Below are 21,389 nucleotides of genomic sequence, written 5' to 3' on the forward strand. Positions count from 1 at the left end.
GTCGGTCATCAAGCAGGAAATTAATTCCCAAGAGACAATTTCTTGTATCCACTTTCGACACCGGCAACTGGCCCGAAAAAAAGAAAGAAAAAAACAAAAAACATTAGAAAGAAGAAATAAAAGAATTACAAAAAGATGATAACACTGGTATTGCAATTAATTCTTCATGTTGGACCTAATAAAGTAGTATACTAGACGAACGCTTTGATCTCAATTCTTCCAACAGTGCGCCCACGCTAAAGAAGCAGAGTTCCTACTAAACCTGTTCGATAAAAGTAACAAGACTGAAGGACAAATGAAAGGGTCCAGGCTGCCTGTGTATCGCCGTTGGTACAGTATACAGCACAGACCAGACCATGAGAAAGAAAGAAGAAGAAAAAATGGTATCATATAGTTGGAATCCGGATGATCTACAAAGGATCCCTGACACTGGCTTCTGCCTACAGCCATCCCGGGCTGTCCGCGTGGTCTCATAAGCTAACAAGACAGTCGGGCTGCATTTCCCTGAAACGACGTTAAGAGGGCGGGGTATCGCTTTCCGCCTGTCCTGGACTCTGGATTGACATCTGAATTCCGTGAATCACTTGGCATGGCCTGATACCCGAACTCCACTGGGACAGGACTATCCAGTACTCCGGACCTGGAAAATGATTTCCAAGGTGGGGAGAGCGCCACGTCGAGAGGCCCCGTGGCCTAGAGAGATTGGGGCAAGAACAAACCCGCAACGGCGTGCGACCTGGTTAGGAATTCCCTGGAGCGTCCGCTGCTGTCTCTTCCCAACCCCACTCCCTGAGCAGTTGCTGGACGCGGTATTCAGTTGCCCAGCCTAGCTCTGCTTCGATGTCTCGGAGCATCCGCAGAACCATCCGTCGCTCACGAGACTCGATAAGACATTGACCACTGACGAACAACGGCTGGAGAGAGTTGATGCGAGCGGAGCCTGCGGGGCAAGCCATGGCGATTCCCACAATTTCCCGGCCATGGAAGCGGATGTCACTCTCAATTGATCGATACGAGCTGAGTCGATTTGTGATCGTACCCCGTCGCGCGGTAGACTCGTGCGGCTTGTTGATAAGAAGCAAGATACGGGCCATATGGTAGTGTTGCATAGCGGATGAACACATGTGGAGGCTGTACCATATCTCTGTCAACGCAGAGGCATCCTCGGCGTCGCCACCATGCTGGTTTGCAGATTGAGGTGGCCCGATTCTAGCGCATGGGTGGAATGAATCCGGGAGCCCGTTGTACCAGACGTCCAGTTCAGCCTCTAGGCGGTACCATCGCTCAACGGCGGCCTGCTCGGAAACGCCTAGAGGGCCTGCATTGACCGCACCTGGATGACTTAGCTGTGGCCCGCCGTTCGTGTTTACGAAATTGACGATCTTCGAAAGAATCCAAACAAGGGCGTTTGAGATAAGGTCTTCCTTCATGACATCTTCCCCTTCAGGATATCCAGTTGCATTCGTGTTGCTAGCACGGACGAAGCCCATATTATCAATTTTAATGCCAGCTTCAGTCCACAGGGCCAGATCCTCGGTATTTAACCTGGTGCGGGTTTCATTGATGACTGGGGCACAGAAACAGTCAGCGCGACGGGCAGAGCAAGAAATCTGGAGCGGCAAACCTCGTGTACACTTACATGCAGCTAAATAGTCCTGTCGAGCAAAATTCCAAAAGATCGCCTTTCGGGCCTTGGAAAGCCGAAGCCTCTTCGGACGTTGCAACGAAAGCTCTCCTGGCGAAAGACAAGGCTGAAGAGGGCGCATCCCAACCTCAGCCAGATCCAGTAAGGATTTCACACCGCTTAGATGGCGATTCCATGCTGGTCCAGTGGCATCCAGAAACTCGTATACGGACAAAATGGCCGTGGCCGCGAGAATCTCGTCTGAGTGGGCCCCATTTGAAAGTCGATTTTCTCTATGCCGACTGCGCTTCCCATCGGGGTCATCGCGCAGATCACCCGACGCACCTCCGAACGCTTCAGCAGTGCTTGCGGACGGGGATCCATCATCAGGCTCCAACTCCTTCATGAGAAGTTGGATGGCCTTCTCATAATACTTGGCCCCGTTCCAACTCCAATCGATCTTCTTCGGGTCCTGCGGGAAAGCTTGGTGCAGGAAAACACCACCAACCGCAGGCTTTGGGATCTTGATATGGCCGAGTTGCTTTGCAGCGTATGCGCATGCGGCGTACTTTAACAACGGGTTTTGGAGTGCTCTGACTGGAACATATGACGCAAAATACGTGCCTAGGTCATACAGGTCCATCCTGTCGAACATTATCAGCCAGATTTCGCGACAAGAGGGGTCTTCTCTTCCTCCACGTACCAAAGCCCTGGGACCTCTGAAAAGTGTCGGAGGAGAAACGATATTTCCCGGTCCGTCTCCGCAGCCCGGTCGAGCTTGTGTTCCGCAGGCCTACGCATTAATGCAGAGCCCCTGCCCTCGGGGGTATGTCGAGTGGTGGGATCGATCGGAGGCGAGAGTGATTGGGATGGATTGAGGAGGAAATTTATCGTGGTATTGTTGCCATTATCGGAGGGAATCGAAATGGACGGTGAGGATTGGGATGAGATGGCGCGGGATAGTTGGTTCGGAGGGGGTGCTGGTACTCCTGTCGGAATATTATTAAACGAGTTGATGCTGTCTGGCGTCGAAATGGACTGTTGGTCGGCAGCCAATGCAGGGTACGACAAGGGGTCATGTGTCGCGACAGCTGAAAGCGCTTCGAGGCCATGAAGGTCTCTCTGGGCTGAGGATGTCCGTCCAGCATCCCACGCAGAGTTTTGTGAATTCGCAGCGAGGATCGCGGCCTCAGACTCTCCCAGTGCAGCCTCAAGGTCTTCAGCATAAGGATCGGAGTTGTCGACGAAGATAACTGCAGCCACGGGACATTTCCTGATCAGCATCTCTCTCCAGCACCTCTAGCTCTAGCTCGCCAATCCGTACCGTGTTTTGGAATATCCAGCCAAACACTGTCCTTGTCAAAGGTATTCTTATACGAGTAAAACCCGTTCAAATTTCCACGACCATCGGGGGCGCCGTCGAGATCCTTGTTCATGGAGGCATTCTGCTGATGACGAAAGATGACCCCTTCGCTGGGGCGACACTCTCTGCCGCCCTTGCGACATTGAGAGCACACAGGCTTTCGCTCATCACCTAGCATGCGCAAGCTCCATTAGCCTTTTTTTTTTTTTTTTTTAGGTCTCTTTGTCGACAAGAGTCCGTCCTACTTACATTTCAGTTTCCGAGTGCGACACGTCAAACTATACACGCGACACCAGTGCAAATTAGCCCTTTCTGTACTGGAATGTAGCACACTCAAGGAACGGATACATCGATGCAAGCCATAAAACCACCCATTTGCACGATGATCAGAGAATAGATAAGTACATACCAGCCTGTGCGGGATCGCATACCGTACGGTAACGTCGGCGAGTGAGCGACACCATTCGAAAAGCCGCGTGCAAAGGTGTCTCAAAACTGGGTGGAGAATAAGGGAAAGGAACGAGAGAGAGGGGGAAAAAAGAAAATCAAGATCTAGGCTAGATCCCCCCGATCCACAACAGATCGATCCAGGTGCATAGAACGATGTGAAGAGAAAAGAAAGGGAAGAAGGGAAGGGAGGAAGGAGGGAAAGGAGAAAGAAAAGCGGAGCGAAGCGAATAACAGAGGGAATTCAAGCGTGGGGTACAGTGCCCTGGCGGAGCGGAAAAGACCAGGGGAAAGGAGAAGAAGAAGAAGGAGACGAAGAAATGAGAGGCGGGGAAGAAGAAGAATCACATAACAGTAACTACTAGACAGAGGTCCGGAGTATTATGGAGTACCGCCTTTTCCCAGCTAAGCTGACATGACATGCATGTACTGCACTGTACTATATATCCAGATATATCCAGATATATCCATCCACACATTGAAGAAAGAGGTTGTCTTCGGTTTATCAGGGAGATAATCTCAATGAAATGATTTCGTTTATGGGAAAGCCTTAAGGTCCCCCCATGCCGAATTGCGATTCGTTCTATGCGTCTAACTATCCACTACTATCGTCTACTAGCACTAACTAGCAGTACACAGTTCTACAGAGACAAATAAAAGACCTGGGAAACTCTTACTCTGAAATCCATAGCTTTGCGGTCTAGCGCAGGCTATGTATGTACATGTCCAGGAACTAGGTAGCGTGACAGAGACTATAGTACAAACATTAAACATAATCACAAATAAATCACTGTTGAATGATGGAGTTACAGTGGTTGGGGATAGGGTGAATAAATGCGCTGGAAAAGGAAAAAAAAAAAAAAAAAAAAAAGGATCTTCCTACCATGTCAACACAAGAAGCAGACAAGATAGGAAGATAGGGGGAATAATAAAAAAGAAGAAGAAAAGAAAAATCTGACAACAAAACCAGAATTAGAGCAGGGTATAATATGTCGTTGTTTGTCTCCCCAAGAACGCCGTTCTCAGATATTAGACAGGAATAAGAAAAGGTCAACGGATATGCCAACTATTTCTCATAGGAGATGGAGAGAGAGAGAGATGGAGAGAGATGGAGAGAGAAAGATAAAGGTCATCGAAAAAGTGCGTTTCTGAATTAAATCACTGGTGCGCCGGGGTTGGGCTGCTTCAGAGAGTTGAACAGGTACTCCGGAGGAAGTCGACGCATTGTCGACGGCCGGTCCGTTCCAACTCCTTGCGGCGCGGCCATGTAGCCCTGGCGGCGGCGCTGGATCTTGTTGAAGATCACACCAGCGATAACGATCAGGAATACGCAGCCAAGCGCGCAGCAAAACGCAACCAAAACAACAATTCCGTTCGAGTGATGGCTCTCTGTTGGACTATTAGCGCGTATATAACATGTTAGTGGAATCTAGAATACTGACTTTCTCTGGTGTAAGGGTTGCTGTTCTGATAGAACATCTGCGACATACTGCCGGGTTTTCCATCAGACGTAGAAGAAAGGACAAAAGGGGTCAAGGTCGTGCCATTGAATAGGGCAGCCGAAGCAACCCCATAATTCGGCACTGAAATGTAGCCGGTAACCAAAAGGATTTGGTCATTGTGCAGCAATTTGTTCTCCTCATGATCCGAAGCCAACGGGAGAACTTCCAACCCCTTGATTACGGTTCCGTCACCAAAGATATTCTTGGTAGACTGGAAGCTCGATCCGTCATAGTTCATCAGGTAGTTGGAGCCGTTGCTTGACTGTCCAGCGAGCCAGAATGTTGAAGCATCTACACTAGCAGGTGTGAAAGCTATCACAGTCCCAGGAATAGTCTGCGTTGATGCCCCTTCGAAAGCCTCCCAGCTCTGCTTATGAGGAGAGTAGATTGCAACGACGGTCTGGTTGCCATCAACAGTGAGATTACCGACAGCGAGCAGCGAGTTGCCACTGACCCATTCAAGGGCCACCACGGTACCTTCAAGATTCACTCCAGGCCGATTCCACTGCTGCGCCGAAGTGTCGTAGTAACAAACACCCGGGCAGGGAAGAGATCCAGCTGTTAAGAATTGCCCTCCGAAGTAGATCTGGGTTGAATCAGGACGAACGGCAATGGCAGTCACAGATACATTTCCACCATTGAACTTGGATGGCTGGTTGTGGGCGATTGTGCGGTTCTCGAGGTCGTATAAGACCAGTCCGTTTAAACCGGAATTGCCCACGGCACCAGTAATCATTCCACCAGCATACAAGACGTCATCGGAAATCGCAAAGGTCAAGAACGTAGAGTTGCTGTCAACTCCCGCGCCGATACCACTGATGGTGCCGTTGCTACCATCTAGGATAACGATATTCTCTATTGCGGACCCATTGCTAGCGGTCGCCGTGAAGTGGCCGCCAAGTATCGTAAGGTTTCGGTCCGAACTAATATCATATATTCCCGTGTAGGTTTCGCCGCTTGACCTCTTCAGCAAGGGATCTAAACTGAGCCCATCCTCGTAAAGGACAGCCACCGCGCCACCAGCTGCCGTACCTCCGGAGGAGAGACTGCCAGCCAGAATGGCGGTGTTATTTGCCAGGGCGTAGGCAGACAGTTGCCCCACAAAATCCACCTGGCTCACATTGAGGTTCTGCAGCCAATTATTTTGCGACGGAACCCAAACCGCGAATCCAGAGACATCCACGGCGGGATATTTTCCAAAGGAAAGCAACTCATCGAAATCACCGCTAACAGCGACAATAGTCTCATTGAGGTCCGAGGATACATTCAAGGGAAGTGAGATGATTTGCTTGACAGGTCCGTTAACTCCGCCTCCAAGCGCAGACCAGGATTGGGAGCTCGTGGAATAGGATGCAACATATTTAAGATTGTCATTCGTTCCTGTAGAGGTCCCGGTAAAGCTTCCGCCAACGTAGAGGGTAGTGTTCAGGACCGACAGCGTAGTCACTTCTGCATTCAAACCGCCTTGGGACATTTCCGTCACATTGGCATCTTGCTCGAGAAGCAGGATGTTGCGGATATCAGAGTTGGAGAAATTTCCAGCAACGTACATAGCGCTCCCGTGAGTAGCGATGCTCCGAACCGAAGCACCGGAATGCAGGTTATATCCGGCTCTATTGATGTAAGACTCCAATAAATTAGTGCTGACTCTCGTCGACGAGGGATCATAATCATATAAGCCGTTCAATTCGCCACTGGATCCACCTGAGGCAGAGAGAAGCTCGAATTTGACCCGGGAAGCGACGACAGTGATATCGCCCTGGCCGGAGATTGCAGTCAGTGTCACGCGTGGACGGAATGAATCACCACTGGCATCTACTGGGCCGCTGTAGATAGTGTCGTATTTTTCATAGGCGTTCGTTTGGTAAATCTGTGTCTCGATGGGGTCAGAAGCTCCCGAAGACTTCACGGTGGCAGTCACATTGACGATGCCGCGGGAATCACAGGTCGACGACTGTTCGCAGCCTGGAGTATACAAGAGAATGGTATAGTTTCCAGACTGCTTGATATCCGGCTCAAAGACGACGGAGGTATCGGTTGCGGTGGAATCAGTGACATCTGCGGTCAGGTATTCGGCGGGGCTTTGGTCGGATGGCGTCACGGTCCATGATCCAGTTTGGGTTGCCGTAGATGAGTGACTAATGCCTGCACAGGTCGGCTCATTGAACGCGTTCACGGCATATGTATAGATATCTAATATTGTTAGAACACACCAGTGACCACACGATACGCAACCCCAGTTCTCTCGACTAACCATTTGTGAAAAGTTCGATCCCATTCAAACCAGCACCAGATCCATACCAGTCCTGAATCTCGAGCATAAAGCCGGACATGCCAACATAGTTCACAAAGGTGAAATCACGATACTTCTCGTCCGTGCTATTGGACAGCGGACAGTAGAGATCACAATGGGTTTCCTCGCCGGTATCGGGGTCCGTGTACGTCATGTTCATGATTCCATTGTCGGGAAGGCGCCTAAAGAAAAAGGACTTGGCACCTCGATCTTCGAGATGTGTGTTGTACAGACGAAGTTTAGATGGCTGGAAGGTGAAGCCCATATCCGCGCGCCAGTACCCAGGCGAATAGTCGTCCAGTAACCAAGTCTTTCCTTCACCGTCAGCGCCGCTCGTTTGACAGATAACATTGCGAGGGTCGATGAATCCACTTTTGGAGGAAAGCGCATCCGAAGTAACTGTAGCATTTTGAAGATTGATGGTCTGCACGTTCTTCTTCGACGTTGTGGTATTGCCAATGCCATCGAAAGAGCCGCCAAAAACGATATGGTTATCTGAATCCTTGACGATCGAAGTGACAGGTCCATTGAATCCACCGAAAGATAAGCTTTTCCAGCCTTCACCGCTCACCCAGGCCACCGCATTTGACGTATTTCCATATTTAAACGCTCCACCGACGTACACGCTGTTGGTTTCCTGGTCGCAGAGCAATGCGGACACGGAGCCTGTGAGACCTGGAAGAGCGGTGACTTTGTTTGATTCCGGATTGTACAATGCAACTCCCTGGGCCTTGACACCACCCAAACTGGTGAAGTTTCCGCCAACAAAGATACCTTCATACGCCCCGTCTTTCTGGGTAAAGGCGCACATCGCACGAATATCAGCGTCGGTGGATTCAAGAGATATGAGGATTCCATTTGGAAGAGCGGTAATTATGGACTGCGAATTATCGTCTGTGGAGGGGGTATCGAATTGTTCGGTGTAAGAATAGAAAGCCGCGGCATCGAAGTCGCCTGTGAGAGCAACTTGACCTAGAGGTGAAAGATCAAGTTTCGGCTGCGGTACCGAATGAAAAGATAGACTAGAGACAAGCGAGAGGGAACTCAAGAGCCAGACCCGAGCCATGGTCGAAAAGCCGGCCGTCGCAGGCCCAAACAGTGAGGGGGGCCTCATTGTTCAGGATCGCGACGACAGACAGAAAAGAAACACAACCCCTATGAAAGGTTTTTTTTTTAGTTTTTTTTTAGTAAAGAGTTCAGAGAAGCATAGACAAAGTATAAAAGGGCAGGCCAAGTTCGAGGAATTCCCAGTCACGTCGTGAATAAAGGAGACGAGGTACTCTGTATCAGCACGGAAAAACACGCGGGACAAGAAAAAGGAGTGGCGTAGACAGGAATGTCAAAAAAGAAAAAACTAGTAAAAAGCAAGAAAATGACCAGATGGGAAAATAAAGAGCGACACAAGAGAGAGACAGAAGCCCAAGAATCAAGACATGAAAAAGAAATGGCCAAAGAAACTTAACGAATGACTGAGAGAAGTTGGATGGGCCAAAAGAGTGACATGGCAGGGGGTGCTGCTCGAGTTGTTTGTTAAGCTATTCGAGATCCCATCGAGGGGACGAATGGAGTGAGTATTATGATTACGTGCCACGGTCCTAATTACGGTGCGCAACTACTTTAATCCGGTATCTTACGGTCTCTGCTTACCATACCGGTATCAAGGAGTCGTACCTCGTAAAAAATGAAATAAAAGGGCATCGGGAGACTAGGGACACATCTAACCGCCCCTTCCGACCTAGTCTCCAGGGTCGCGCCTTGCGCGCCCCCAACAGCTCAACGCTCAGGACAGCTCAACACTCAGTTTTTCAAAATTTCAACTATCCTACTTCAAATCTATTTTATTCAACCACCACCATATCAGAAGACTATCATGAAGTCGAAAAACAAATTAAGGATGCTATGAATGCCTTATACTTTCAAAAAAAACCTAATATCTCCAAAACTACACGAGATTTCAACGTGTCAAGGCACCGCCTTGGGGCACGCTGGAGGGGTCGTAAAACTCAATCCCAGCGGCGACCACCGACTATGAAGTTATCTCTGGCTCAGGATTTTGCTATTTATCAATATATTGATACTCTAGATAATCTAGGAGTCTACCCGCAGCCTCAAATGATTATAAATTATGCAAATTCTATCCTACGATCCTCCCACGAAGACCCAGAGACCCAACCACCTGAAGTTAGCAAAAAATAGTTCAACCGATGGCTTTCACAGAATCCTAGATATATAAGAAAGCGGGCAAGAGTCATGGAATCAGATAGGAAGAAAGCAGAAAATAGAGATCTTATCTCTACCTAGTTTACTTATCTGAAATATATTCTTTTTACTAGGGGTATCCTACCTGAAGATATATAGAATTTTGATGAAACTGGCTTTCAGATTGGAGTTGGAAAGAATCATTAGGTTGTCCAGCGTGTAAAGAAACACCAAAGGGCCTATATTTCTTCTAATTCTAATCAGGAATATGCAACTGTAGTTAAAGCAGTTAATGCTGTTGGATATACTGCAGAACCACTTATTTTATTAAGTAGTAAGTGTATCCTAAAGGGCTGGTTTGATCAATTAGAACCTGGATATCATATTGGGGTTAGTGATACAGGTTATCTAAATAATAAGCTTGCCTATCAATAAATACAAATATTCAACCGGTGTACGAAATCCTATACAAAAGGCAAATATCAACTTCTTATTTATAATGGTTTTAGATCCCATATAACCTTTGAATTCATCAATTTCTGTAAAAAGAATAATATTATTATCTTCTTCTTACCACCTCATACAAGTCATATTCTTCAACCTCTTGATATTGGGGTATTTCATGCCTATAAGCATTGGCATGCTAAAGCAGTTGCTGATGCAGAATATTCTGGAGGTGGAAAATTTACTAAGGTTGAATTTCTTCATGCCCTTCATACAATTCGAAAAAAAACCTTTAAAAGGCGTACAATTACCCATAACTTTCAAAATACTGGAATTGTGCCTTTTTAACCTCAAGAAGTTCTACAATTACTACCTAAAAGACCTTCTACTCAACTAACTACTCCTAGCAATTCTGGATCCTTTCATTTCTTTGGAAGCACTCCTAAGACTGCTAAACACTTTAAATTCTATACACAACATCTTCCCCGAGCAGAGAAATATAGATATAGCTTTAAAGAGAAGTTAAATAGCTTCATTAAAGGTAGTGTTGCACAGGCCCATCTAGCAAAATCATTAAAGGATGAATTACGACATTATACCCGGGCAGAACAGGCCCGCCATGAGCGTGCAAAGGCTTCAAGATCCCGTCTACAACAAGGAGGCACTGTATCTAGTCAAAATTTGGCTAAAATAAAGCAGTTAGAAAAGAATTATGATATAGAGAAGGAATTATCCAAATTACAAAGACAATGGTCAAAGGTCATGCAGGAACTTGTTACCTATGCCTTAAATCAGGGAATTATTTTAAAGAGACATCGGAAATCTAGGAAGATACAGGAGGTATAAAGGTTTATTTATATCTATTTTATATTAGAATATCTTTTAATTTGGGTATACTAGATTGTTTTGAAATTGAAGCTATACAAAACTGAGCGTTGAGCTGTCCTGAGCGTTGAGCTGTCGGGGGCGCGCAAGGCGCGACCCTGGAGACTAGGTCGGAAGGGGCGGTTACACGCATCAGGAACCGCCTTACAGCATGTAGACCCAAATTATGAAGGATCAGATTTGATCTGCGATTAAAAGATCCCTACCAAGAGTTTCAATATGAAGCCGTTCTAGTTGTGGAGGTTGGCAGGCCTAAACACCGAATCTAATAATAGTAGACCAACCCTTACCGGCACCGTGCTCTCTATTTTGCTGGGTCTTGAATACGCCTAGTAACACAAATTGTCATGCTATAATTGGGAACAGAATGAAACAAGTCAAGTTTTGGCCTGGAGGGTAGCATGTATCCCATAATCTTATACATACAGTACAGAAGTATATATACAAGATAGATGCTCAATGCTACCCGATTAACCTTCCGAGAGCATAGTACACACTACACATCTCGTCGAATTCCTGCAGAAAAAAAAGCCTACTTCGCCTGGTCGGCAAAGGCCAAGCTGGGCCGGGTCGGGTTCCAGATCATATACTTGGTGATATAGAATGGCAGGCCAGCATTACCCTGTCCATCAACAACATCCATCCAAGTGCCGCACATTCCGGTCGAATCGTCACCGTTCTTCAAGTTCCATCCAGGAATAGTGACTGTCGAGGGTCCGTCAAGGACACTCGCGAAGGTAAAGTCGAGATCAGGCAGCCTAGTGCCACAAGGGTACTCCCATGACCCGGAAGAGTTGTCAGCGCCGTCAACCAGAGCCCAATAAGCAGCAGCGATATCCGACGAGACGGAAAGTGACGCAGTGCCAGAATCAAAGTCCATGTCAAGGGCGTCGACGTCGAAGAGAGTGCCTCCGGATCCGAACTGGACACCTAGAGCCATCCACTGGCCTTCGTTGCCAGAGCTCGTGTTGGAGATGGAGATTTCGGTGAGATCGCCGGTGTAGGCCTTGGAGTCGGAGTATCCGAAGTCGACGAAGCCTTTATTGTCGAGTTTGAAGCAGGTACCAAAGACTGGTTCAGGGACATAGGGCTCGAGGCATTCCATAAAGGTGCATTGGGGGTTTGGTCGGATGGAGTTCATCACCCCGAAGCCGAGACCAACTGGGCCGGCAGTGTCACGGGTGCCGCTGCTTCCGTTGCCGTATTGTAGGTCGCTACAGATGCCGATGGGCATGTTGGGGACGATTGCACCGCCAATGTTGACAGTCTCTCGGACCACGGAGCCAGAGGCCCCAGAGCCGTCTGCGTAGCCTAGGGCAAACGTGTAGTTGGACATCGTGCTAGCCGTCGAGCTCTTAGCGAGATCATAGACTGATCCTCTAGTGATGGTAGACTGCTGGTCGTCCGGCATTAGTGTGCTTGCTGTCCATCTACTCATACTATTAGTATCCTTTTTTTTTTTCACGTATTACATACATGGGTTGCACGCTTACAGATCTGATGAGCCAGTGTCCAGATTTAAGTAGACTTCTTGCCTCCCAAGAAGAACAGGGAGAACCCAGCCACCACCATCGTAGATGGAGTAAACTGCCCCCGTATCTCGCGACACGAGATTATTCTCGGGGATGAAGCGATGGGCAGGCGCACGGATTCCCTGCTTCGAACGGCTACCAGGAGGGACGGCGAGTGTACCCGTCGCCAGCAGAAACGTAGCGACAGCGGAAGGGAGGAGAACCATATTTACCCAACAGATGTGAAAAAGAAACGATCCTTGAAAGAAAAAGGTGAGAAATGTATATTGCTTGACCAGAGAAAAGGTATTTGATGGCTGCCAGTAAGCCTACTTTATACCGCAGAAAATCCGTCTCTTAATCGAGATGCGTTTACTCCAGGACGAAGAGGGCGCAGGACGAGGGCTGAGTATCGCCATGGCAGCGGTGGACATTAACGTAGCAAGCGATAGGTGCCAGGAACAGGGCTAAGCTCGTGAATGAGGATTTGGAGGTAAATTGGGAGCCAACAACTACAGCACGATGATTCGAGGAGGATTGGTTTGCTCCGCCTCTTGGTCTGAATAGTTACTATAGTACGGAGTAGTTGGTTTCCTAACGCCAGTAACTAACCGTTAAGCCTCTCTCGGACCCACGACCCTAGGGCTAAGTGGTCCAAATTTAGGACAGGAAGCCTCCATTCAGATCGAACCGGATGAGACGGCGTGCAGAGTGGATGTCTTCATTTATTATCGGGCGCCTCATCTCCTAAGTCTTTATCCACTGATTGATTCTAGATACAGCCCTATTTGTTACATGGGTACATACATACTCGCACCTACATACATATATCTATGGTTAAGTGAGTGTTCAAGGTACAGTCAGGTTACTTGCTCAAATTGCCCTGGTATACTCCGTAAGTACTAGGACTATCAACATCCTACCTACCAGCTCGTAGTCGTAGCAGAATTAGTGGGCAAAATCAATTGGCCTTTCAATTATGTCCGTTTAGAAAGCGACCGGTACTCTTCCGCAACATCGATGCAGAAATGCAACCAAGAACAGATTTACTTCGCCGGCTTGAAAACAACCATTGGCGATACTGTCGCGGATGCTGGAAGCTCCATCCTCGGTCTGCATGGCGAATGCCACTGAGCAAAAAGCAATTCTTATTCCAGAAGCCGTTTTGCATGCCCTACGCAGGCAGGGTTGATCTCTGTCCTTGTTTGACCATCACATTTCCGGACCTGGACCACCTCATAGGAACCCTCAAAATTGCTAGACAAGGCTATGCGAGCACTCATTATTACGGTGGTCTCTTAGAGAACATCGACCGGGTCAGTGGGACCCTTAGATACGATTGCACGTTCAAAAATCATCCTGCTGCAAATGTCCATATCATCACGATGCTCAACTGGGATTACAAGCGGCAAAGGCTAATGGCGACTAGCCAGTACGAGTTTGAGCTAGAACTTCAAGCCTTTTCGCAAAGGCATTTACGTTTTGCAGGGAAGATGTACGCATGCTTACAATAACTATCAGTCGCAAGCTAGGGAGTGGTAAGTGGCCTGACCTAACATGGATGCTTAGTTCGCGTCGATGGATCTCAATCTCTTGCGGGTATTACGGTTATCATGTCCTATAAGAGCTACCTAGGTATGTAGGTAGGTATTAAATGGGGTTTATTGGCTAGCGGCATGGGTTTAGTATGCAAAGCATAAAACATTAGATTTATACTATTTTCTCTGAATGATTCTTTCATATCTTGTATCCAAGCAGTAAAGTTTCATAATCTGTATACATAGTTGTACCAGCCGAAATACATATTTTCCTAGTTAGTATTGGAGGGTTAAAGACGACTTCCTTTCAGTCTTATCTCATCATTCTATTTGCCTCATTCAATCACCCAATTGGCCTCTGTGAGTGTCCTACCTTGGAAATTACCTGGAAACCTCCTACTCGGTAAGTGCCTGAGGCACCAAACACGCTAGTCCGCTTCAAGCGAAAGTGGTGCCAAAGGCACCGCGGAGCCGCGACGCAACGCGAAACTGAATCAAGGATAATTTATCAGAGCTCACTAGCACTGCTCGGTAGATTTCATCATCTTTTGCTCTCTGCAGACACCCCTTTCATTCGTCGCCTGACGCGCCTTCTTCGAATTATTCGTTTCATTTTCATATTAGGAACGCTCCAGCGTGAAATCTCTTAGGGCTTCTCCAACATGTGAGTTCCTTTTGCCTCCTTTGCCCGTTTGTCCCCAAATTTTGACAATCATCTCGTTAGGGAGAGCTTTGACAACATTTACTTGGACCTCTCAAAGCAGCCTGGAAAGTGCAAGCTTGCAGAGAGTGGGTTGGGATGGCGACCTGCTGGTGGCGGTGATACTTTTACTCTGGACAGCAGTAACATCGGCGCAGCCCAATGGAGCCGAGCTGCAAAAGGGTATGAATTGAAAATCCTGTCGCGCTCTTCTGGTGTCATCCAGCTGGACGGATTTGACCAAGAGGTAAGGGCTCATCAATCACATTCTTCCCTCGACAAGGGGGTCTGATCGTCGTTCGGGAAATTTTAGGACTTTGAGCGATTGAGCAAGGCGTTCAAGATCTGGTACGGTATAAACGTGGAAAGCAGGGAACACGCCCTTCGAGGATGGAACTGGGGCAAAGCAGAGTTCGCCAAGGCAGAGCTGGCCTTCAACGTCCAAAACCGACCCGCATTCGAAATTCCCTACTCCGAGATTTCAAACACAAACCTTGCTGGTAGAAATGAAGTCGCTGTCGAGCTTGCCCTCTCTGCCGATGCTAATGATGCCAATTCCAAGCCGGCTGGTAGCACCAAGAACCGCGGGAGGAAAGCCGCAGCGGGGCCCGACGAACTGGTTGAGATGCGATTCTACATTCCGGGAACCGCGGTTAAGACAGAAAAGGGCCTGAAGGATGATAATACGGACGAAGAAAATGGCGAGGAAGGCGAGGAACAAAATGCTGCCAACTTGTTCTACGAGATCCTTATGGAAAAGGCCGAGATTGGAGATGTGGCGGGCGATACTTTCGCTACGTTCTTGGATGTTCTTCATCTTACACCAAGGTATGCATCGCGCGGGTACCATATTTACCACGTTTCTCTAACACCCATTCCAGAGGTCGCTTCGACATTGATATGTACGAATCCTCCTTCCGATTGCGCGGAAAGACGTACGATTACAAGATTCAATACTCTTCGATCAAGAAGTTCTTCCTGCTTCCCAAGAATGACGACACACATACTCTCATCGTGCTAGGCCTCGAACCCCCCCTTCGCCAGGGCCAGACTCGGTATCCTTTCCTGGTTATGCAATTAAAATTAGACGAGGAGATTAGCCTGGAGCTGAACATGACAGAGTTCGTATTTCCGAAATGCACCGAGATGCTACTATTTCATCCTAACCTTTTGCCTACAGTGAGTTATTGGAGACCCGGTACAAGGACAAGTTGGAGCCTCGCTACGAGGAGCCCATCCACCAGGTGGTTACAAAGATCTTCCGTGGCCTGTCAGGCAAGAAGGTCATCATGCCATCGAAAGATTTCGTCAGGTTGGTCATCTCGCTGAGCAAAACATATGCAGGGTTTTTTTTTTTTTTTTTTTTTTTCTGACAGTTCTAAAGTCACCACGGCCACAGCGGTGTCAAATGCTCCATCAAAGCCAACGAAGGTCTCCTATACTTTTTGGATAAGAGCTTGATCTTCGTTCCTAAACCCGCTACCTACATTCAGCTGGAAAATGTCGCTGTCGTCACCATGTCCCGCGTTGGCGGTGCTGTTTCAGCTAGCAGGACATTTGACATTACTGTCAGCCTCAAAGCTGGCATGGGAGAACACCAGTTCAGCAACATCAATCGGTAAGCTCCTTTGGACGGCTGATTAACCTGCTTAGCGCTAACCCTGTCCAGTGAGGAGCAACAACCCCTGGAAGAATTCTTCAAGGTCAAGAACATCCGAATCAAGAACGAGATGTCAGATGATGTATGTCCTTTTACCAGTTGTCCGTTGGGGGGGGTTTTTTTTTTTTTCCCTCCCGCTAACTTTATCCGCAGACCTCCGCTCTCATTGTCGCAGCCCTTGACAATGACGACATGGTGTCATCTGAAGACGACGGCGGACGTGCTGATCGTGGCTCAGCCGACGAAGACGAGGAATCGGTCGACGAAGACTTCCAAGCCGAATCCGACTCGGAAGTTGCCGAAGAGTTCGACTCCGAACACGAGAGCAGCGGCAGCGACACTGAAATGGGAGAAGGCTCCGATGCTGGCGACGACGACGACGAGGATGAAGCGATGTCCGAGGACGAGGACGAGAACTCACGGCCAAAGAAGAAAAACAAAGCGTGAAAACCAGCCGCGCCGCCAATGCTGCTGGTTTTGTAATCTATACAAGTTGTTGAAAATTCCATGGACGCGGTTGCATTTACTTAATGAATAGGACAATATGATATCAATATTTTTCCGGTTAGACTGTATCTCTTCAAGGTAGGATATTATTATGTGCGGTGGTGCTATCCAGATTTCCCTTCAAACACCCCTCGGGGCATCAGATTGTCACCGAATCATGTCTACCCACCTATATACCTACCTACAGGGATGCATTTCAACAAGAGACTGGCGCTGTATCCTCACAGATACAACAGCAACTACCAAGGATTCGACCTGTCGTATTAATGAACACGCCCCGTTCAATGCAAAGTATTGGCAACGCTATTGAGCTTCCATGCAGGCGCATAGGGTAGGTATATCATATGGCGTCGTTAGCGAACTTGGGTCAGTTTGGCAGGCTGAGGGAAGAATCGAAGCATCGAACAGCTTTCATTGTACTCTGATGTCCAGAGGATAAACTGAGCTAGTTCAATTACAATTACTCAGTTTAAAGATAGCAAACAATACCTCAGTAGTACTACAAGGGAACCTACATGCATCCAGTACTACTACCCGAGCATGCTTTTGTTTTGCTGGATTCCACACAAACATTCGAGGAACGAATCATCCACGAATCATCCTCCCAACCTGCTATTCTTACTCATATACTAAAGATAGTGTGTTATCCAGACAAGACCGTACTTGTAAGTGCCAAAGTGGTCCAAATGATTGGTTGGGGATTCCTCTCTGTCCTTCCTGCCTTGTAATTTCACCCCTGACCAGTTCAATACCATCGCTTTTACTCTGTGAGTCTGTAGTTCCCTGAAACAATGTCTCTCGTGTACGCATTGGGATACCATGACTTGGAGCTAAGAATAGATTGCCAGTACTATTCATATTCATGTACAAGTTATAACCCTGGAATATTCCATCTAAGCTCCTGGATAGAATTTCTTAGCCAAGAATGCTTCGGGTGTATTTGAGCAACCGGATTTCCCAAATGGGAACATTCAACCAACGATCACGATCCAAGTTGGGATCCCACGGGTTTTACTCCGTACTCCTTACCGGATGGTGATTCTATTATTGTTCATATGTTGGAGTTTGACACGTCTGGTGCTAGATTATCCTCCTGGATTGACAAGAGCATAGGCTGTTTACCTATACTCCCTCCCCCATGCAGCAACCTCCTTTTTAACAACCTATCCCCCAACACAATTGGAAATCCAATAGATTTTCTCAGATTCTGATGGGTAGAATATTCGAAAGGAAGAACTCAGGTAGTAATAATAATAATAATAATAATAATAATAATAATAATAATTCTTGCTAGATAGTCAGAACGGAAGAATCTACCTGACAGGACTAAGATTTAGCTCCCATAGAGAGAGAGAGAGAGAGAAATCCCCCTTTCTTTTGTCCAGTCTGGCTGACAACGGCTGCTGCTGTTGCTTCTTCTTCTCTCTCCACCCCATCCCATCCATCCCATCCATCACCTCCATCACCTCCACAGGTCCAGTCTTTCGACCTTTTCCCCCCTGTTCTTCTCACTATTCTTTTCTCTCTTTCAGCGCCCGTTTTTGAATTTTAATTTTTGTTTCTCTGTCTAAAATATTTTATTTCCCCCTATCCTGATTCTCCATTCGAGCGGAACCCCTCTCTCTCCCTTTACTTGGATCGACTAAACCTCACCCTTTTTTTTTTTCTGGTGAACGACTTCGAGGTATGGCCCTTTGTCCCACAGAACTTTCCCTGGAACTGGCAGTTTCCATCCTCCAGCATGCTGCTTTCTATCCATCCCATTACTCCGAGCCCCTCCCCTTGATTCCGCCGCTGCAAGGTTTCCGTGTGCTAATCCAGAAGGTGCTACCGGTTCAGGGGAACTTACTCTCTTCAGCGCTCGCTACCTCACGCCTCCACGCTCGCTTTCCAATATCGCACACCCTTGACTTCCACAATGGGTAAGCTTGTCGCCCGGCACCTTTTTCTTATTACCCAAATCTACGCTCTCCTGCCCCATTTCTTGAGGCTTCAACTTCCATCTGCTGTGCTCTCCCGAGTCCTCGCGTTCCTGTGTCAGGACCATGTCCCCCTCAAGGCCGCGGAGTGCGCTTGGCCGCTCGCAAGGAGACTCAGAAAACCTCGGAATCCCCCCCCCAGTGATCTCGTCCCGACCAAAGAGCGATTCATACTCCATGGGGCTGCTGGGCCAATTGCCATCCGAATGTACTCTTGAAACTGCCAAATCACCTGCTAACTCTATCCCCGCGGATCTAGCTTCGCCTCCTCCCGCTCCTGCCAATGGCACTCCTGCCTCCTCCTCTTCTCCTCCCAGCAGCAAGCCAAGTTCTCCTTTCGTTGAGCGTAGTAACCCAATGGGTGCTGGAAATGCCCAAACGGTCAGCTCGAAGGACCCTAAGGCTGCGGCCCAGGCCGCCTCAGACATGAAGAATGTGGTTCGCCGCAAGTTGACCGGCTACGTTGGCTTTGCCAATCTGCCCAACCAATGGCACCGCAAGAGTGTTCGCAAGGGATTCAACTTCAACGTCATGGTTGTTGGTAAGTTGCGCTTGCAAAAGCCGATACATAACGAGGGGAAGAACTTCCCCGTCAATTAACGCGTCCGTTAGGTGAATCTGGCCTCGGAAAGTCTACCCTTGTCAACACCCTCTTCAACACCTCTCTTTACCCCCCCAAGGAGCGTGCCGGTCCGAGCCACGATATCATCCCCAAGACCGTCTCCATTCAGTCTATCAGCGCAGATATTGAAGAAAACGGAGTGCGTCTTCGCTTGACCGTTGTTGACACCCCCGGATTCGGTGATTTCGTGAACAACGACGACTCCTGGCGCCCAATTGTGGAGAACATCGAACAGAGGTACGATGCTTACCTAGAGGCTGAGAACAAGGTCAACCGCACCAACATCGTCGACAACCGCATTCATGCCTGTGTCTACTTCATCCAGCCCACCGGCCACTCTTTGAAGCCGCTTGACATTGAGGTTATGCGCCGTCTGCACACCAAGGTCAACCTTATTCCAGTCATTGCCAAGGCTGATACCTTGACTGATGACGAGATCTCCCTCTTCAAGAAGAGAGTATGTTTTTCTTACACTCCCGTATATTGACGTTGAGAGGCCTAACACGTGCATTTCCCTTAGATTCTTGCCGATATCCAACATCACTCCATCCAGATCTTCGAAGGCCCCCGCTACGAACTGGACGACGAAGAGACTATTGCGGAGAACCAGGAAATCATGTCCAAGGTTCCCTTCGCCGTTGTTGGTGCTAACGCGGAGGTGTCCACCTCCGATGGCCGGAAGGTTCGGGGCCGTAGCTACCCATGGGGTCTCATTGAGGTCGACAACGAGGACCACTGTGACTTCGTCAAGCTGCGCCAGATGCTTATCCGCACACACATGGAAGAGCTCAAGGAGCACACCAACAACTCTCTGTACGAGAATTACCGTTCCGACAAGCTTACCCAGATGGGAGTCGCTCAGGACCCAAGCGTGTTCAAGGAGGTCAACCCCGCTGTCAAGCAGGAGGAGGAGCGTGCCCTACACGAACAAAAGCTCGCCAAGATGGAGACGGAGATGAAGATGGTCTTCCAGCAGAAGGTGGCCGAAAAGGAGAGCAAATTGAAGCAAAGCGAAGACGAACTATACGCCCGGCATCGGGAGATGAAGGACCAACTAGAACGTCAACGCCTGGAGTTAGAAGAAAAGAAATCCCGACTCGAGAGCGGAAGGCCGTTGGAAGAGAAGGGGAAGAGGAAGGGATTCTCTCTCCGTTAAACAAATTCTTCGTCCCGGGCCCTGATGCTTCTCGCCCAAAAGGCTATCTATGCAAGAACCACCCAAAGTACGTATGGTCGTCGGAGGCTCTCTGGTGGTTCTATGTGTTTGATTCTCCACGACTGTCGATTGATCGAGCGCTCTTTTCAACTTTTCGCCTTATTTCTCTTGTGTTTTTTTTATTATTCTCCTCCTCCTCTTCTCTCCAAACACACCCTCCCTCACGCTCCCTCAACCCTGTTTCCCCTACCTGCTTGCAGTAATGACTGAACCTTTTAAATTGAGTGGACCAAAGAAAAAAAAGAATGCCCCTTTTCTTTGCCTTGCTCAACCGGATTAATACCAACTGGGGGGTTTACCTAGGAGATGTGCTGGAACACAAGAGCTACTTCTGGCTGGATGATCGATCAGCTTGCATGCTCGAGAGGTCTAGTCCTGGATTTGCAAGATGATGCACGGGGTGGCGGCCTACCGACCGCTTCAGGTTGGGAATTGACTGCCTCATGTCCACCTTTCACTTCTTGTTATGTACTTTTGTCTATGCTATACCTTGTTCCGCCTGCTTCCTATTCCCCATTTGTGGCCTCGTACTCTTACCTTTTCATATTCGTTGCACTTTTGACTCTTCTACACATTTTAGTGAGATCACCCACCACCAACCATCTTTCTGGACGTTTTCCTTGAACCTCTTTTTACTTCTGCTGCTGTTGTTGTGTTAGTTGCCAATCTGAAAGTTTTATAAAAGTGATTATTGAAGAGCCGTAGTATTCTGTGCAAAATCTCAGAGAAGAATATAAAAGGAAGCCGACAGAAAGAACGAATGAGTGGTTGAAAACTCTGTGTATTCGTTCCCGGGGTTTCAGTCGACGTCACAAGAGCGGAATCGGTCGCGATATAGTTACGTAGTAGTAAGTATATTTATGGAGTATGGAGAGTTCGCGGAGGGTGGGCGCTGCCGC

The 21,389-nt window shown here is 48.1% G+C and overlaps 6 protein-coding genes across 6 annotated transcripts; 2 read left to right on the forward strand and 4 right to left on the reverse strand.

Annotated features, from left to right (window-relative positions):
- Positions 1-740: 740 nt before the first annotated feature.
- P175DRAFT_0512028 (uncharacterized protein) lies at positions 741-3,416 on the reverse strand (the record flags this gene model as incomplete). The annotated part of the gene is made up of 6 exons (XM_040898632.1): positions 741-1,567; positions 1,640-2,268; positions 2,328-2,877; positions 2,949-3,158; positions 3,237-3,265; positions 3,397-3,416. 6 exons carry the CDS (start codon positions 3,414-3,416, stop codon positions 741-743), a joined length of 2,265 nt encoding a protein of 754 aa, XP_040749214.1.
- On the reverse strand, positions 3,209-3,777 carry P175DRAFT_0466019 (uncharacterized protein; the record flags this gene model as incomplete). The annotated part of the gene is made up of 2 exons (XM_040894894.1): positions 3,209-3,265; positions 3,397-3,777. A coding segment is annotated over one exon (233 nt), but the record flags the coding sequence as incomplete, so codon positions are not given.
- Positions 3,778-4,587: 810 nt separating this feature from the next.
- P175DRAFT_0445334 (putative cellular morphogenesis protein (Rax2)) lies at positions 4,588-8,343 on the reverse strand (the record flags this gene model as incomplete). The annotated part of the gene is made up of 3 exons (XM_040894277.1): positions 4,588-4,823; positions 4,877-7,129; positions 7,191-8,343. 3 exons carry the CDS (start codon positions 8,341-8,343, stop codon positions 4,588-4,590), a joined length of 3,642 nt encoding a protein of 1,213 aa, XP_040749216.1.
- Positions 8,344-11,289: 2,946 nt separating this feature from the next.
- P175DRAFT_0535566 (uncharacterized protein) lies at positions 11,290-12,495 on the reverse strand (the record flags this gene model as incomplete). The annotated part of the gene is made up of 2 exons (XM_040900231.1): positions 11,290-12,187; positions 12,251-12,495. The coding sequence occupies 2 exons, from the start codon at positions 12,493-12,495 to the stop codon at positions 11,290-11,292; spliced, it is 1,143 nt and encodes a 380-aa protein (XP_040749217.1).
- A 1,806-nt stretch (positions 12,496-14,301) lies between these two features.
- P175DRAFT_0466030 (FACT complex subunit POB3) lies at positions 14,302-16,735 on the forward strand. The gene is made up of 8 exons (XM_040894895.1): positions 14,302-14,470; positions 14,531-14,753; positions 14,820-15,334; positions 15,388-15,627; positions 15,687-15,818; positions 15,891-16,124; positions 16,176-16,248; positions 16,320-16,735. Coding segments are annotated over exons 1-8 (1,713 nt in total). The 5' UTR covers positions 14,302-14,468; the 3' UTR covers positions 16,614-16,735.
- A 1,775-nt stretch (positions 16,736-18,510) lies between these two features.
- Positions 18,511-20,604, forward strand: aspB (septin AspB). The gene is made up of 3 exons (XM_040897905.1): positions 18,511-19,193; positions 19,265-19,731; positions 19,795-20,604. The coding sequence occupies exons 1-3, from the start codon at positions 18,830-18,832 to the stop codon at positions 20,428-20,430; spliced, it is 1,467 nt and encodes a 488-aa protein (XP_040749219.1). The 5' UTR covers positions 18,511-18,829; the 3' UTR covers positions 20,431-20,604.
- The last annotated feature ends 785 nt before the right edge of the window (positions 20,605-21,389 follow it).

The sequence above is a fragment of the Aspergillus ochraceoroseus genome (assembly GCF_002846915.1).
Source record: "Aspergillus ochraceoroseus IBT 24754 chromosome Unknown P175scaffold_9, whole genome shotgun sequence".
NCBI classification, from domain to species: domain Eukaryota; kingdom Fungi; phylum Ascomycota; class Eurotiomycetes; order Eurotiales; family Aspergillaceae; genus Aspergillus; species Aspergillus ochraceoroseus.

Bases quoted from the DNA above. Each gene is read 5' to 3' on its own strand.
- P175DRAFT_0466030 (XM_040894895.1), top strand. The intron at 14,754-14,819 runs GTAAGGGCTCAT...GGGAAATTTTAG, and splicing joins TGGACGGATTTGACCAAGAG to GACTTTGAGCGATTGAGCAA. The intron at 15,335-15,387 runs GTATGCATCGCG...CACCCATTCCAG, and splicing joins GTTCTTCATCTTACACCAAG to AGGTCGCTTCGACATTGATA.
- aspB (XM_040897905.1), top strand. From the start codon at position 18,830: ATGGGGCTGCTGGGCCAATTGCCATCCGAATGTACTCTTGAAACTGCC. The intron at 19,194-19,264 runs GTAAGTTGCGCT...CGCGTCCGTTAG, and splicing joins CTTCAACGTCATGGTTGTTG to GTGAATCTGGCCTCGGAAAG. The intron at 19,732-19,794 runs GTATGTTTTTCT...CATTTCCCTTAG, and splicing joins TCTCCCTCTTCAAGAAGAGA to ATTCTTGCCGATATCCAACA.